This window comes from Psammomys obesus, unplaced genomic scaffold (genome assembly GCF_907164565.1).
Source record: "Psammomys obesus unplaced genomic scaffold, mPsaObe1.curated_primary_1811, whole genome shotgun sequence".
Classification (NCBI taxonomy): domain Eukaryota; kingdom Metazoa; phylum Chordata; class Mammalia; order Rodentia; family Muridae; genus Psammomys; species Psammomys obesus.
In genome coordinates this window covers 7,600,052-7,613,566 of record NW_026585587.1, presented here as the reverse complement: position 1 = coordinate 7,613,566, position 13,515 = coordinate 7,600,052, and the positions used below count along the sequence as shown (strand labels likewise).

The 13,515-nt window shown below is 45.2% G+C and overlaps 1 protein-coding gene across 1 annotated transcript; it reads left to right on the top strand.

The window, feature by feature from the left end:
* The first annotated feature begins 3,461 nt into the window (after positions 1-3,461).
* On the top strand, positions 3,462-5,294 carry Ccdc185 (coiled-coil domain containing 185). Its single transcript, XM_055609730.1, has one exon. It carries the CDS (start codon positions 3,462-3,464, stop codon positions 5,292-5,294), a length of 1,833 nt encoding a protein of 610 aa, XP_055465705.1.
* The last annotated feature ends 8,221 nt before the right edge of the window (positions 5,295-13,515 follow it).

The following is a 13,515-nucleotide window of genomic DNA, read 5'->3' as shown; positions in this document are numbered from 1 at the left end:
ATTGTTTTACCATCTAAGAATTAACAACAAACAAAACAGCACAAAACCAAACCTGTTCTGACTGACCTAAACAGTATCTTCCTAGAGAAGGTGGCCTCAGGGGCTGGAGAGGTGGCTCAATCAGTAAAGCACTTGCCTTGGAGGTGTGAGGCCCTCAGTTTAGAGTCTTGGTTCACACATAAAAAGACAGGTTCAGCAGTGTGCCCCTGTTGGAGCTAGAGTCAGGTAGATTCACTGAGGCTCAAAGATCAGCTAGCCTGTTTCACTCAGGACAAAATTTCAGGCCAGGGAGAGACCCTGTCTCGTACTAAAGATGGAGGGGGCCTCAGGACTGATACACAAACATTGACACATGCACACTCACACACACAACAAGGGAAAAAAGAAGATTTCAAAGTAATAAATTTATATAAAATAAAACTCACTTGTATGCTGAAAGCCTTTATTTACAGCCTGAGTGCTGGAAGTTTTCATTACTTAGAGCAATAGAAACTGATCAGGATGGGAAGAGGTTGATCAATGGGTGCTAAGTAACGGTCACGTGACCGCAGGGTTATCCAGAGCCATGCACAGTAGGTGACAAATGTGTACTGTATATGTCAGAAAGGGAGACAAAGGGACTTCACAACTTCCACAATGGAAGAATGATGAATGTTTGAGGAGACTCTTTGTTTATTCTGATCTAAACATCCCACAATGCATGAATATATCAAAATCTTACACAGCGTCCCATGAATTTGTAATTTTTATGTGTCAGTTAAAATAAACCTAAGAATATCTTTCACACAAAATAAGCATACCACAATGTATATTATATCTACATGCACACAAATTTAAATCACCTAGCATTCATATCAGAATGCTAAAAATTAATTTTTATAAATGATAATATATTGCATTTAGTCTGATGGGCTTGAAATATCATTTTAAATGTAACCAATGTAAAACAGAAAGCATTGGTAGATTTTGCTATTCTTCCTGTTTCATTTTTTTAATTCAGTGTGTATTTTGTTTGTATTTGGTTGTATTTCATTTTACAAGATTTATTTCTGTTTATGTGTGTATACCAACTGTTTGCCAGTGGAGGCTAGAGGAGGATGCCAGTCCCCTGGAGTTGGGGCCAGTTGTAAGCTGCCCACCACGTGTGCTAAGAACAAAACTCAGGTCCTCTTGCAAGAGCCACATGTGCTCTCAACTGCTGAGCCATCTCTCTGGCCCCAGAGTGTATTTTGTTCTTAAGCTCATGTCAGTTTAAACAATCCATGTTCAGGTGCCCATACCACACGAGAGTATCTGATTTCTCCCCTTTGACCCAAGCATTAGGAGCTCTTCAGAGAGAGAGGCAGACAGACAGAGCTACAGAGAGACAGAGAGAAAGAAACAGAGAGAAAGAGACAGAGAAAGACAGAGAAATACACAGAGAGAGACAGAGACAGAAAGACAGGACTAGAAAAAGAAAGAAAGAGACAGACATGAGAAAGAGAGGAGAGACAGGGAGAGTGAGAGAGAAGAGAGAGAGAATGTTTCAAGTTTCCACAGGAACCATAGAGTGCAGAACACTCTCCATCCCTGGATTCACATGAGTTGTGGGGTAAAAGCACATTTCAGCGTATTTTTTTTTAATCCTTCAACAAACTGAGAAAGAAGACCTGGTCTACATTTGGCAGAAGGCCGAGTTCTGAGACACACAGTGCAAGCCGCTGAGGATTTCAGTGCTAAATGGAAAGGAGAGTGATGGCTCTCGGCACTGAGGCGATGCTTGGCATCTTAGCATTCATCTCTTCCCTGTGCTCCTGGGAGTGCTGAGATGTCTTGCAAGCAGGGGTCCTCCAAGGAGTCATATGGGGATATGGAGTCGCAGGTGTGGTGTGCTCCAAGGCCCAGAGCCCTCTCACCAGGACCCTCAAAAAGCTCCTTGTGTTTAACCAGTTTGTTCCAGACATTGTTCCTGATTCTCTGCAGCAAAGTCACTCTGGTCCTGCCACTAAGTCCCCTATTTCTAAGCCAAATCAATGGTAATCTGCTGTTCATGCGGCTATCTTGGACCATCCATCTCCCAGTGAGTCCCAAACAAATTGCACTCAGTGCTGTCTGGGGTCTGCCTGCTACTGGCTTCTGTCTCACAGGAACTTGGAGCCGAATGAAATTGGAATGACACTGGAACAAAGGCACCAGTCCCATTTATGAGGGCTCCATGCTCACAGCTCAGTCATCAACGGCCCCTACCTCTGAATGCCACCAACCTGGTGATCAGATTTCAAAGCACACAGTTTGGGGCATCCATTCAGATCATAGGAACAACTAGATGAGGGAAGGGTGATATGACAGAATGTGGAGTCACCACTCTCAACCCTTTACCCAGACTGCGTTAAAACTGCATTAACCTAGTAAGTCTTTTCTTCAGCTGGAAATCTGCAGAAAACTCTGTAAACCAGTACACCAAGTGTTAAAACTTTTAATTGAAGTTTAGGAGAGCATCGCTGGTTGAATGTATTACGGCACCAGGCTTTCCACACATTTCTCTTCACTTCACCTTCACAACTGCCCAGCTTTCCAGAAGCTGGGGTCATGGGAATAATTGCCCAACATCACGTGGGCTGAGAGCGGACAGCCCGGACTTCCTTGCCTCTTAGCAAGGGGTGGGGGGACTCACAAAAGGAGGGGAAAAAGAAAAATGGCAAATAAAATCTTTCGGGGTGGGGGAGGGGTGCTATTTCCAAAACAGTGCAGACAAGAGTCATGATTTGATAGAAAGCTGTAACTGACGCGTTTGAAGAAAACCAGACTTGCCTCTTGCTGTGTTAAAGTTGACAAGGGTGTGCACGAAACCTCCCAGTGTGCTTTCCTGGCCGTTTCCTTTTCGCAGTTTGCGTGCACAGATTAGGGATACTGAGGTTGCTGAGATTCTTAGGCAGAAAGGGTGGTTGTCCCCGAGCCTGTGTCTGATCCCTGCAACTCATGTGGTGTAAAGAAAGAACCGACTCCTTTTTTTAAGTTCTCTTCTGACGCCCACACGCTGCCCGTGGCTCGGACTCCTCCACACAAACGTGCACACAACAAAACAAATGCGAAAAATAAGAGATGTGACTCCAAGGGCCAGCAAGACCCCTCCTTCCGCTACGCTGCCCTTCGGCCCTCCCTCCCACCGCATTCCGTTTTTATCTTGGCCCTCACAATCCCACTAATCCAGGGAACTGCGACACGGACGGCATCGTTCCTAAATGATGGTCCTCGTTTCTAAACAGCACCTTTGTTTCCTGACTTCCAGCCAGCTCATCAAAGCCCCGGGTGCACTGAGGCCTTCAAAGACTGGATGGCGCCAGAATGCATTGTGAAGTGGCTGGAGCGTCATAGGCCAAGTGAATCCCAGGATCGAGCTTGGGGTTGGTGTCGGCAGTGGACCCCTGGAGTTCCCCACCCTCCGACCTTCGTGTAGACTCTGGGCCCGCCGGGAAGGGAGCATGGCCGGTTTCCATGTCTTCTCTCCACGGCCCTATGGGGAACTCAGGGAACCCTGGCTCGGCGAAGAACCGGAGTTAGAGGCCCAGCTGGGCTGGCCTGAGCCGCCTCTAAGCTCCTGGACCCGGACCCCCAGTGTCGAGACCCAGACCAGAGCACCCTGGGTGCCCTCGAAGTGTTTGCCCACCGGACGGTCCCGCCGGCGCGGGGATATGCCCTCGCCTCGAGAAAGCCACAGCCTGACACATGTGGCCCAGAGACCGTCGGACAGAGCCAAGAAGCACAGGTCCGGCAGCGGGTACCTGGAAGAAGCTTTCGGAGAGACATCGACCAAGCCCAGCAGGAACTGGCAGCAGCAGCCTGACCAGCCCTGCCCGCGCTACCGTGTGGCCCGGGGAGGTTCGCCCCGGCAGAGCCCCAGGGAAGCTTTCAACCGCCAGAATATTGGAACTTTGCCTGCAGAGAAGACACCGAGTGCAGACCGGTGGGCGGTACCGGAGGGCAGACCTGTAGACCTCTGCTCGCCTCCCTCGGTTCTCACGGACAAATCCTCTGTGCCCTCCTTGCTGGAGTTTCAGAAGCAGCCCTGTGTGTGCTCCCACAAGAGGGGTAGTGGCGACCGGATCGAGACCTTAGCCAACCAGTACAGCCGGCCATCTGCCTCCTTCAAAGAGCTGAGTAGCCAGCCCTCCCGGGTCCTCAAGAGCAAGCTGGACGAGGCGGTGATTTCTTCCAGGGACCAGAAGATCATAGCCCTGGTGCTGAGCCGGCTCAGGAAGGCCCAGAGGATCCGAGAGCTGCAGCAGCAGGCAGCAGTCGCCTGGGAAGAGCTGAAGCTCTCAGACCAGGAAGTCCACATGACCCTGGAGAGAGAGTGCAGGCTGTTACTGCAACAGAGCCAGGAACAGTGGCAAGGACAGGAGGAACTGCACAAGCCTGGCGGGGGCCAGGAGCAGCCTCGGCAGGGCCATGAACAACCGGGTTCGTGGCAGGACTGCCAGGCAAAGAACGCGGTGCAGACGGAAAGTAAGACTCAGTGGACGGTGCGACCTGACCACCAGGAGAACCCAGACCTGGACAAGCTGGACAGGGTGCAAGCACAGGCTGAGCACCTCAAGCAGTGTCAAGAGCAGCGTCTGCGGGAGCAGGAGAAGATGCTGCAGAGTCTGCGGGACTTGAACAGGATGCAGATGGAGAAGAGACTGCAGGCGGCCTGTTGCAAAAGGCAGCAGCATATGGCGGAGGAGGTGGGGAACGAAAAGAAGGTCCAGGAGAGCAATCTGAGCTCACTCATCAACTTCCAGGCCCGCAGGGTTCTCATGGACTGCCAGGCCAAAGCGGAGGAGCTCCTCAGGAAGCTGTCGCTGGAGCAGCGTGGCCAGCGCTTCCAGGACATCCAAGAGAGTCTGGTTAGGGAGAGGCACCAAGAGCAGCAGGAAAAGGCCCAGAGTGAGGAGGAGCAGTTCCAGAGAGCGGGGTGGTGGCCTGCAGAGGAGGCAGAGGAGGAGAGCAAGCGGGTTCTGGCAGAGCTGGCTCAACAGAAGATCAGACAGACCAGGAGTCATGCACAGAAGACCACCAAGGACAGGGCGCACCACCTGAGGGAGCTAAACATCCTGAGGGAGAAGAACCATCACATCACGAAGCTGAAAGCGGAGAAGGAGGAGAAGAGTCACATTGAGGGCATCAAAGAAGCCATCAAGAAGAAGGAACAAAGGGTCGAGCAGATGACCCCGAGGAAAGATCCCATCTTCCAGGAGTACCAGAAGGTTTCCCCAACCTCCAAGACAAACCATTGCTTTGATCCGATGGCAGCGGAGGCCTACCTGCTCTAGCACCCGCAGAGTGCAGTCCACTGAGAACCCAGGAGGAAGCAGGCACAGCCTGGCAGCCAGACAGAGAGACACTTCACCATGCAATTCCGTTTTATAATCTGATTTCAGCCAACCACTGATTTTTTTCAAAAGTATATAAAATAGCTGCAATTTCCTCCCAAGCATTAGTTTGTTGATTCACTTGGATGGTGTAGATGGGATTGGGGAGAGAAAATGGGAGGCAAGTATGAAAATCGTGTGGCTTCCTGGGCTTTGAGGTGAAATAGAAAACATTTGTTCAAATGCCTTTCAAGGAGTCTAGAAGCGCACGTTAGGCAGGAAACAGAGGAGCCAGAGAAGAACGTACTACTGGGAATAGAGGTTTATGGTATGACTTGGGAAGTCTTATCCTACTCCACAACTTGAGCAAGGTGAAATGTGGAGTGTGAAGCCTGAGGAGTCTGCAAAGGAAAAAGCAAAGGTAGGCTAGAGGCTTTCAAAGCAAGTAGATTTGAGAATCTTGTGTAGTTCTCCTTTCTCAAGAGCTCATGGCACATTTTAAAACTTAAAAGCCTACGGTATAGAAGCTCATTTAACCTAGTGCTTGTCACAAACTGCCACCCTCTGCTCTCTCTCCCTTTCTCAGATCCATGGAACACATTGACGCTCTGTGATAAAATGCTTTTATCTTATAAATGGCTCCATACTTCCTCCTAGGCTGAGGGGTCTCCGGACACCCCACTTGTGGAATAAGAAGTGTTTATAACACACCAGGACTGTCTCTACTGTCCCACTGCCACCATCAGTCATGGCGTCTAAGAGCTCAGTGAAACCCAGCCGGCGCACACCTGTAGCACCAGCACAGCAGGCCAGCCTGGGCTATACACAATAAGGCGCCATCTTGAAAAGAAATCAACCACTAGATTAAATGTAGTTCTTCCTTGGGGAGGGGGGTGTTCCTATCCAGCATTACACATTCAGATTCTATTGGCATTTTCTTCTCCCCCTCTTACTTCTCCTCCGTCTCTTGGAAGGAGGCACCTGATGTCATCTTGTCTACCCACACTGTGCCTAATTAGCTTAACTAGGTTTTGAATGAGTGACTAAGCATGACTCAGTAGTGTGACTTTTAAGGAGAAGGAGCCAGCAGCACTAGAAATGAACCCAACTATCTCTCAGCTTCTGCTGAAAAAAAAAAAGCGTGATGTAGATTTTTTTTTAAGATTCTCATTATTGTTGTATTATGTGGGTGGGGCAAGGTCACAGTGCCTGTGTGGAGGTCGGAGGACACCTGCACGTGAGCTCCATGGATATGGCGCAGGTCGTCTGGCTTCTGTGGTTGAGTTGAAAGCCTCTTCATAGGCTAAGCCGACTCACCAGCGCTGTGGTGGGATCTGTGTGGAACTCAGAGGGAGAAGGATAGAAAGCGTCTCGAGAGGATTTTGTCTCGTTAATGTCCCTGAGATAGTGTCAAACATAACTGGACTGGAATTCTGTGCAGAGCTCAGAAGCCAATGCCATTCTGCCTACACAATGGAAATCTGCCCGTGTCCCCACCCTGCTTTCTTTCTCTGTCCTCCGTCCCCTCTACGGCTGTCCGTAAACAGGCCTGCTAAAGCACCTCATTTCTTCACTCACATGTGCTCCTAGTGAACCCTCCTCAAAAAGGTGAGCACTCATGGATCAGGCCTCAGTTTTCAAATACTCTTCATGTGCAAGCTAGTCCCATGTTCTAGCCTCAGCAGAGTGCTATCTGGATACTCTGGGGTGATACTGAAGACATTTCAGACCAGCCTTGACATGAATTTAGGGTTTCCTGTCTGTCTTAGTTTCCTTGTCTATAAAGTCGGGAGTAACTCATACTTCTCAGGCACTGCTGTAAGCTTTACAGTGTAAGAGATAATTAGATAAAATTATCCATGCAAGGTGTTTGACAAAGTAACCTAATGTTCTGAACTCAGTACTATGGCTCTGAGTGTTAATATTGACAGTTGCCATTGCCACCGTACCCTCATCCCCACCTACACAGCTTGATGCCTTCTCACCAGCTGTCTCCTCCCACCGGGAGGACCAGTTTGGTCTTCCTGAGCACAGTAGCCATGCTCTGTAAGAAGGATCCATTTTTTTCAGTTTAATCTTGGTGTCTGTGGTGGTTTGAATAGAAATGGCTCCCATAGACTCATGTCCCTGGCCCACAGGGAGTGGCACTATTAGGAGGTGTGGCCTTGCTGATTCTGGCTAGTGTGTCATCAGTCCCCTTCTGCTGCCTATGGATCAAGGTGTAGAACTCTTGGCTCCTCCAGCAACATGTCTGACTGCACACTGCCATGTTTCCTTCCATGATAAAGATAGACTAAACCTCTGAAACTGTAAGCCAGCCCCAACTGAATGATTTCTTTTATAAGAGTCGCCATGGTCATGGTGTCTCTTCAGAGCAATAAAACCCAAACTAAGACAACTTCCTAACTTGGACTATATGTTATCTGAAGCCATCTAGGGCCAGTGCCTTATACTTCTTTATGCTCATGGTAAATGAGCATGGTAGTTGATTCGCTGCCCAAATAAAAAACAGCAAGTGGGATGTTTTCACTTCGCAGCCAGATCCCACCTTGTTCTTTGTTCCAAGAAATAAAGATAGACTCATTCCTTTATCTAACATTTGTGGAAATGACTGACCAAAATAATCTATACAAAATAAAGCTGGCAGACGTAAAGGAGGCTTCCCCATCTTTTAAGTACAACTAAAACCCCTAAATGTTCCATATGAGACAAACATGAGGGAAGTCTACAAGGACGCAGCCTGACCCTACACTTCAGGAGCCAAAATAAACCCACACAATAAACCCTGAGGTCCTTGAATTTTCATTTTTGCCTCATGTATTCCGACCTGTAAGTTGAAGAAATCCTAAAGTATGAACAATTAGCACAGGCTGGTATCTCGAACCCAAGCCCTAGAACTACTGGCTCCAGCCAAACTCCACAGGCAAACCTGTGGCTTTACCTTTGCCCATGCTGGCCAAGACTGAACAGGGAAATGGAATTCTTCCCTTTCCAGGCTGTGTAAAAAGGCACTTTCCCCTGTCCTGGCAATGCTGGCAGAAACTGCACAGCAGCCTGGACTCCTAACTACTTCATACATCTCTCCAGATGCCCACCAAGTGGTATATCACAGGAAGCCTGACAGCAAAAAACTCTCATCGACATCCAGCCAGAACAAGACCATACATGCCATCCCTCACACATCCACCTTGCCACCAGGGAAACGCGGAGGTCCTCCTTCTTCTCCCAGTCTTCAGCAGTATCTGTTAAGAGTGTAGACAAGGACCAAGGCTCCCATCCTCACCCAGTAATAAGGGAGCTCTACCCCCTTCAGTTGACAATGGCTAAGTGGGAAAGTGTGAGTTTTTACTCCTGGTCCTCAGTATAAGGCAGTGATATTTATTTCCTGGGGGAATATCAGAAAAAGTCAGATACATAGGGCATTGTATATAAGGTCCAACAAGTCTTTTTAACTATGCAAATTTTCTAGGTTTTTATTAAAAATCACTCAACCAAGGACCAAGACTATCTCAAACTGAATGAGAAAGAGTCTACATGTGCCAAAAGCAATGTTGGGGTCATCTAAAACCCATTTATAAGCAGCTATAATAATAACAACAATAACAAAAAGGTCACAAGTGATTCTGGGCACGCTAAAAGCCTCAGCAAAAACATAAAAAGTACAGAGAAGAACCAAGTGTGAAAAATGGAAGTGGAAAATGAACTATACAACCTAAAAGCTCTAAGGAGGCAAAAGATGAGAAGGACTTTTCGATGCAAACCTGGCGACCTGCATTCAATCCATAGAACCCACATGATGGAAGAAAAGGACAGATGGCACAAAAATCAAAAGAGCAGAGGGATGACTTCATCAGCGGAACAAAAGGAACAGCAAGAGGAAGGTGTGGCTGAGACAAAATAACAGAAAAGAGCAACTGTGGGAATAAGAGAAAAATTCATTTTTAAAAAGAAGAGCCTCCTGCAATTGCTGGACTATGACTAAAGAGCCAACATTCATGGCATGGGAATCTCAGGAGGAATGCAGAAAAGAAACCAGCTTGGAAAGGCATTCCAGGAACTAACAGCCCAAATATTTCAAATATAGTGAAGAAGTTATGCAAGAGTAGGGAGACAGAGACAGGAGACTTCCGGGCTTGCCATTCTGACAATGTAGCTGATAGGTTCAGTGAGACATCTGGTCTACCACGTGTAGAAGTGAAGAGTAGTCAAAGAAGTACTTGACATTAACCTCTGTTGTTCACATGCTTGTGCATGCAAACATGTATACACACATATGCCATATACTCACCCTCAAGGAGCCCCCCAAATCCCAAGTTCTTCTCTACAAGAAACACATCTCACTGGCAAAGGCATACCCAGACTGTGAATGAATGGAAATCAATACACGAAACAATGGGAGCCAAGAACAAGCAAAAATAGCCATACTTAGCAGTTAATGGAGCAGGTTTCAAGCCAAAATTAGAAGAGATTAAAAAAAAAGTCACTACAAGTTACTAATGGAAACAATCCATCAGAAAGATATAACAATTGTAAAGGCATATGAATCAAATGTTGGAGAATCAATTTCATAAAAAAATTCACATAAAGGGTCCAAAATACCCAGACAATAATTTCTGAAATTTTAATATCCTATTGTTATCAGCAGACTGGACATCCAGACTAAAAGACACCTCAGAAAATACACCACAGATCAAATGGGCAAGAGACATCCACAGAACATTTATATCCTCAGCAGCCCATGGAACTAACCTTAAAGCAATGCTGTAGCTATAAAATAACAATTAAGATGATATTTTAGACTTTTTACATCATATTAGAATAAAGGTGTCAGTCAATGGCAACAAGGAACTTACAGCCACTCCACACACACATGGAGAGTGAGCAATGAGCTCTTGAATAATCAAAGGATCACTGAGGAAAATTTTAAATTTCTGGAATAAAATAAACAACAGAACTTTGGGGTGGGAAAAGAAAGTTCTAAGGAGAAAGTTTTAACTAATTACATTAAAAAGCAAAGTGATCTTAAAAAGATAATGAGACATACCTTGGAGTTGTAGATAAACAAGAACATACTGAACTCAAAATCATTAGAAGAAAGAAATGGTGACAATTAAGGTAGACACTAATGAAATGGAAACCAAAAAAAAAGGCAGGGGGCACTGAAAGCAAATGACTGGCTTGTTAATAAACAAAATCAACAAACCCTTAGTCAAACTAACTATAGAGGGAGATGACCCAAATTAATAACATTAGGATGAAAACAGAAACACAACAGATACCATTAAAATACAAAAGATCATTAGTGAATATTTCATAAATTTATATGCATAAAAATCTCAAAAAATAGAATATATTATTAGAAACATATGACCTGTCAAAATTAAAAGAAATGTAAGCAACATAATTAGATCTAATAAGACTGAAGCAGTTTAATAGTCTCTAACAACTTCAGGATGGATAGTCACTGCTGAATTCTATCAGACTGTGAAGGCTGAAGGCTTGAAGGACTGTACTGAATTAAGACTCAGCTAGTATAATAAGGCAACTGTAATAAAATGGGCACAAATAGGAAAGGATGAAGGAAAATTCTTCCTTTTCAGATGAGATAATCATATAAGGACCCTGAAGATTCTACCAGGAGACTCTTAGATATGATAAACACACTTAACAAAGTAGCAGGATACAAAAATCGTAACTATCAGGGCTGGAGAGATGATTCATACTGAAGAAAGAAGATGCTAGAAGATGGAAAGATGAAAAATGGTTATGTTTCTGCAAGTGATTTACTATAATCCACACCCAAGTCCCAATGATTATTTAAAAAACTAGAAAAAGAAAAAAACAATCCTAAAGTTCACATGGAAGACCAAAAAATAACTAAAGAAAATTAAGTAGAAAGAATAGTGCTGAAGTTATCTGATCTCAAATTTTGCCTCAGAGCCATACTAACAAAAACTGTTACTGACGTAAAAACAGGCCGATGTGTAAAAGTAACTTTTATTAGCCTAATGTATTGTCTCAAAGGCTTACTGTCTCCTTCTGCTAACCAAGGCCTACTTCTGGAAGCTGCTAGCCTCCATGCAATCTAATCTAGACCTAAAATGTTTTCAGCCTCTGAAACATTGTTGAATAAGCTCACACTTTCTAGTTCATTCTGAGCTCTGGCTGGCTGGTTCAATCCAGCTATTCTGGCTCAAACTCTTCTCCAGGCCAACAATTCAAACTGGCTTCTCTCAGCTTCCGACTGAAATGTTCTGCTTGGCCTCAAACTAACTCTAGCAATCTGTTGTAATCTTCTGGCTCCTTCTCATCCTCTGACTCATTATGTCTTCACCTGTGTCTAGCTTGCTCTTTCTTCAACCTGTCTCTGTAAAACTCTCCCTGTAAACTCACTCTTCCCCTCCTGCCCCCTCTGTGCTGCCTCTTTCTCTTCTGGTGAGAGTTGGGCATAACTTATTCTGTCAAATCTTTCTCTGATTTGTCACATTGTCTGCCTCTCAATTAGACATCACTTTCAAATATGGATGGTGCTTTCTACAAACTAGCTTTACCTTCATTGTTTAGGATTAAAGGTGTGTCCTAAGGATGTGTGTGTATTCCAGCCACAGTAGCCATGTTGCTGAATTAAAATCCCTCTACACCAATAGATGATCCAGACATAAACACACAAGCAGTAGGCGGTGGGTACTGGATATCCACATGTATAAAATGAGATGAGGTCCCTACCTTTCACCCTGTACAAAAATCATTTCAAAATGGATCAACTGGAATTTCTAGAGAAAACACAAGTAATGACACTTCAAGACACAGGTGGAGGCAAGGACTTCTGTAAAGGACTCTGGTAGCTTAGGAAATGATGGTTACAGACCAATCGCACAGTAATAAAATAAAAACAACCTGCAGAGTAGAGAGATGGCCTACAGAATGGGAAATTTTTCCTAGCTATACTTGTGGTCAGGGATTGATATCTAGAATCTATAGAGAACTTTCTTAAAACCCCACCCAAAGCATAGATGAGCAGCAAAGGGCTCTCAAAAGGAGAAATACAATTGGCCAGAAATCTATGAAAAATTAAAATGTTCAGTATCCTTAGCCATCAGGAAAATACAAATTAAAATGACACTAAGGTTTGGACTCATCCTAGTCATAATGGTTGCCATCAACAAAGCAAACAGGACTTTATGGGCCCTTTCCCATCCAGATGGAATGTTGATGGCCCCAATGTCATATAATTCTTGCACAGGTAAGCACAACTTCTGTGACATCAAGTGCAGTGTTCATGTCGTGTCCAGAAGACAGCATTTCACAGTACTCCTCCCCTCCTCTGGCTCTTACATTCTTTCCTTCTCCTCTTCTATAACATCCCCTAAACCTTGGAGGGAGTGATGAAGGTGTTCCCTTTAGGAATGAGCACTCAGCAGTCACTTGACTGTGCTCAGAGCTTGGACCATTTATGAGTCTCTGCACTGCCTACTCCAGAAAAAAGCTCCTCAATGAAGGCTGAAACCAGCACAGACATAGACATCTACAGGCATAGACATAAAAATTTACAGGACAGCTTAGCAACATGGCCGAATAGCCAAACAGTGGGTTTTCCCCCCAAGACCTAAAACTCAAAACTATGGTTTTTTTTTTTTTCTTTTTTACTAGGTTTACATTTGCAAGACATGATTTCCCTACCAAGAAGGAACAGGTCTAAAATTCAATCAGAGATCAGCTGCTTACTCCCATGTCTCAGTTAGGTCTCTATTACTGTGATAAAATACCATTACCAAAAGCATCTTAGGAAGAAGAGGATTTGTTTCATTTTGCAATTCCATATCACAGTCCACCACTGAAGGAAGTCAGGGCAGAAAGAATCAAGGCAGGAGCCTGAAAGCAGGGACTGAAGCAGAGGCCATAGAGCAAGCTACTAGCTTGCTCTTCATGACTTGCTCAGCCTGCTTTCTTATATCATTAAAGATATGGGCCCAGGGGTGGTACTTTCCCCTCCCACATCAAATTATTAATCAAGAAAATGCCCTACAGACTTGCCTACAGACAATTTTATGGAGGCATTGTCTCAGTTCATGCTCTTCTCAGAAAACTCTAATCTGTGTCAAGGTGACAGGAAACTAGCCAGGGCACACCATAACAGTCATGCCACTATTGGACCTGTGGACACATCTTGCCTAGTAGGTTA

Coding starts and splice junctions, on each gene's coding strand:
- Ccdc185 (XM_055609730.1), top strand. CDS start 3,462: ATGGCCGGTTTCCATGTCTTCTCTCCACGGCCCTATGGGGAACTCAGG.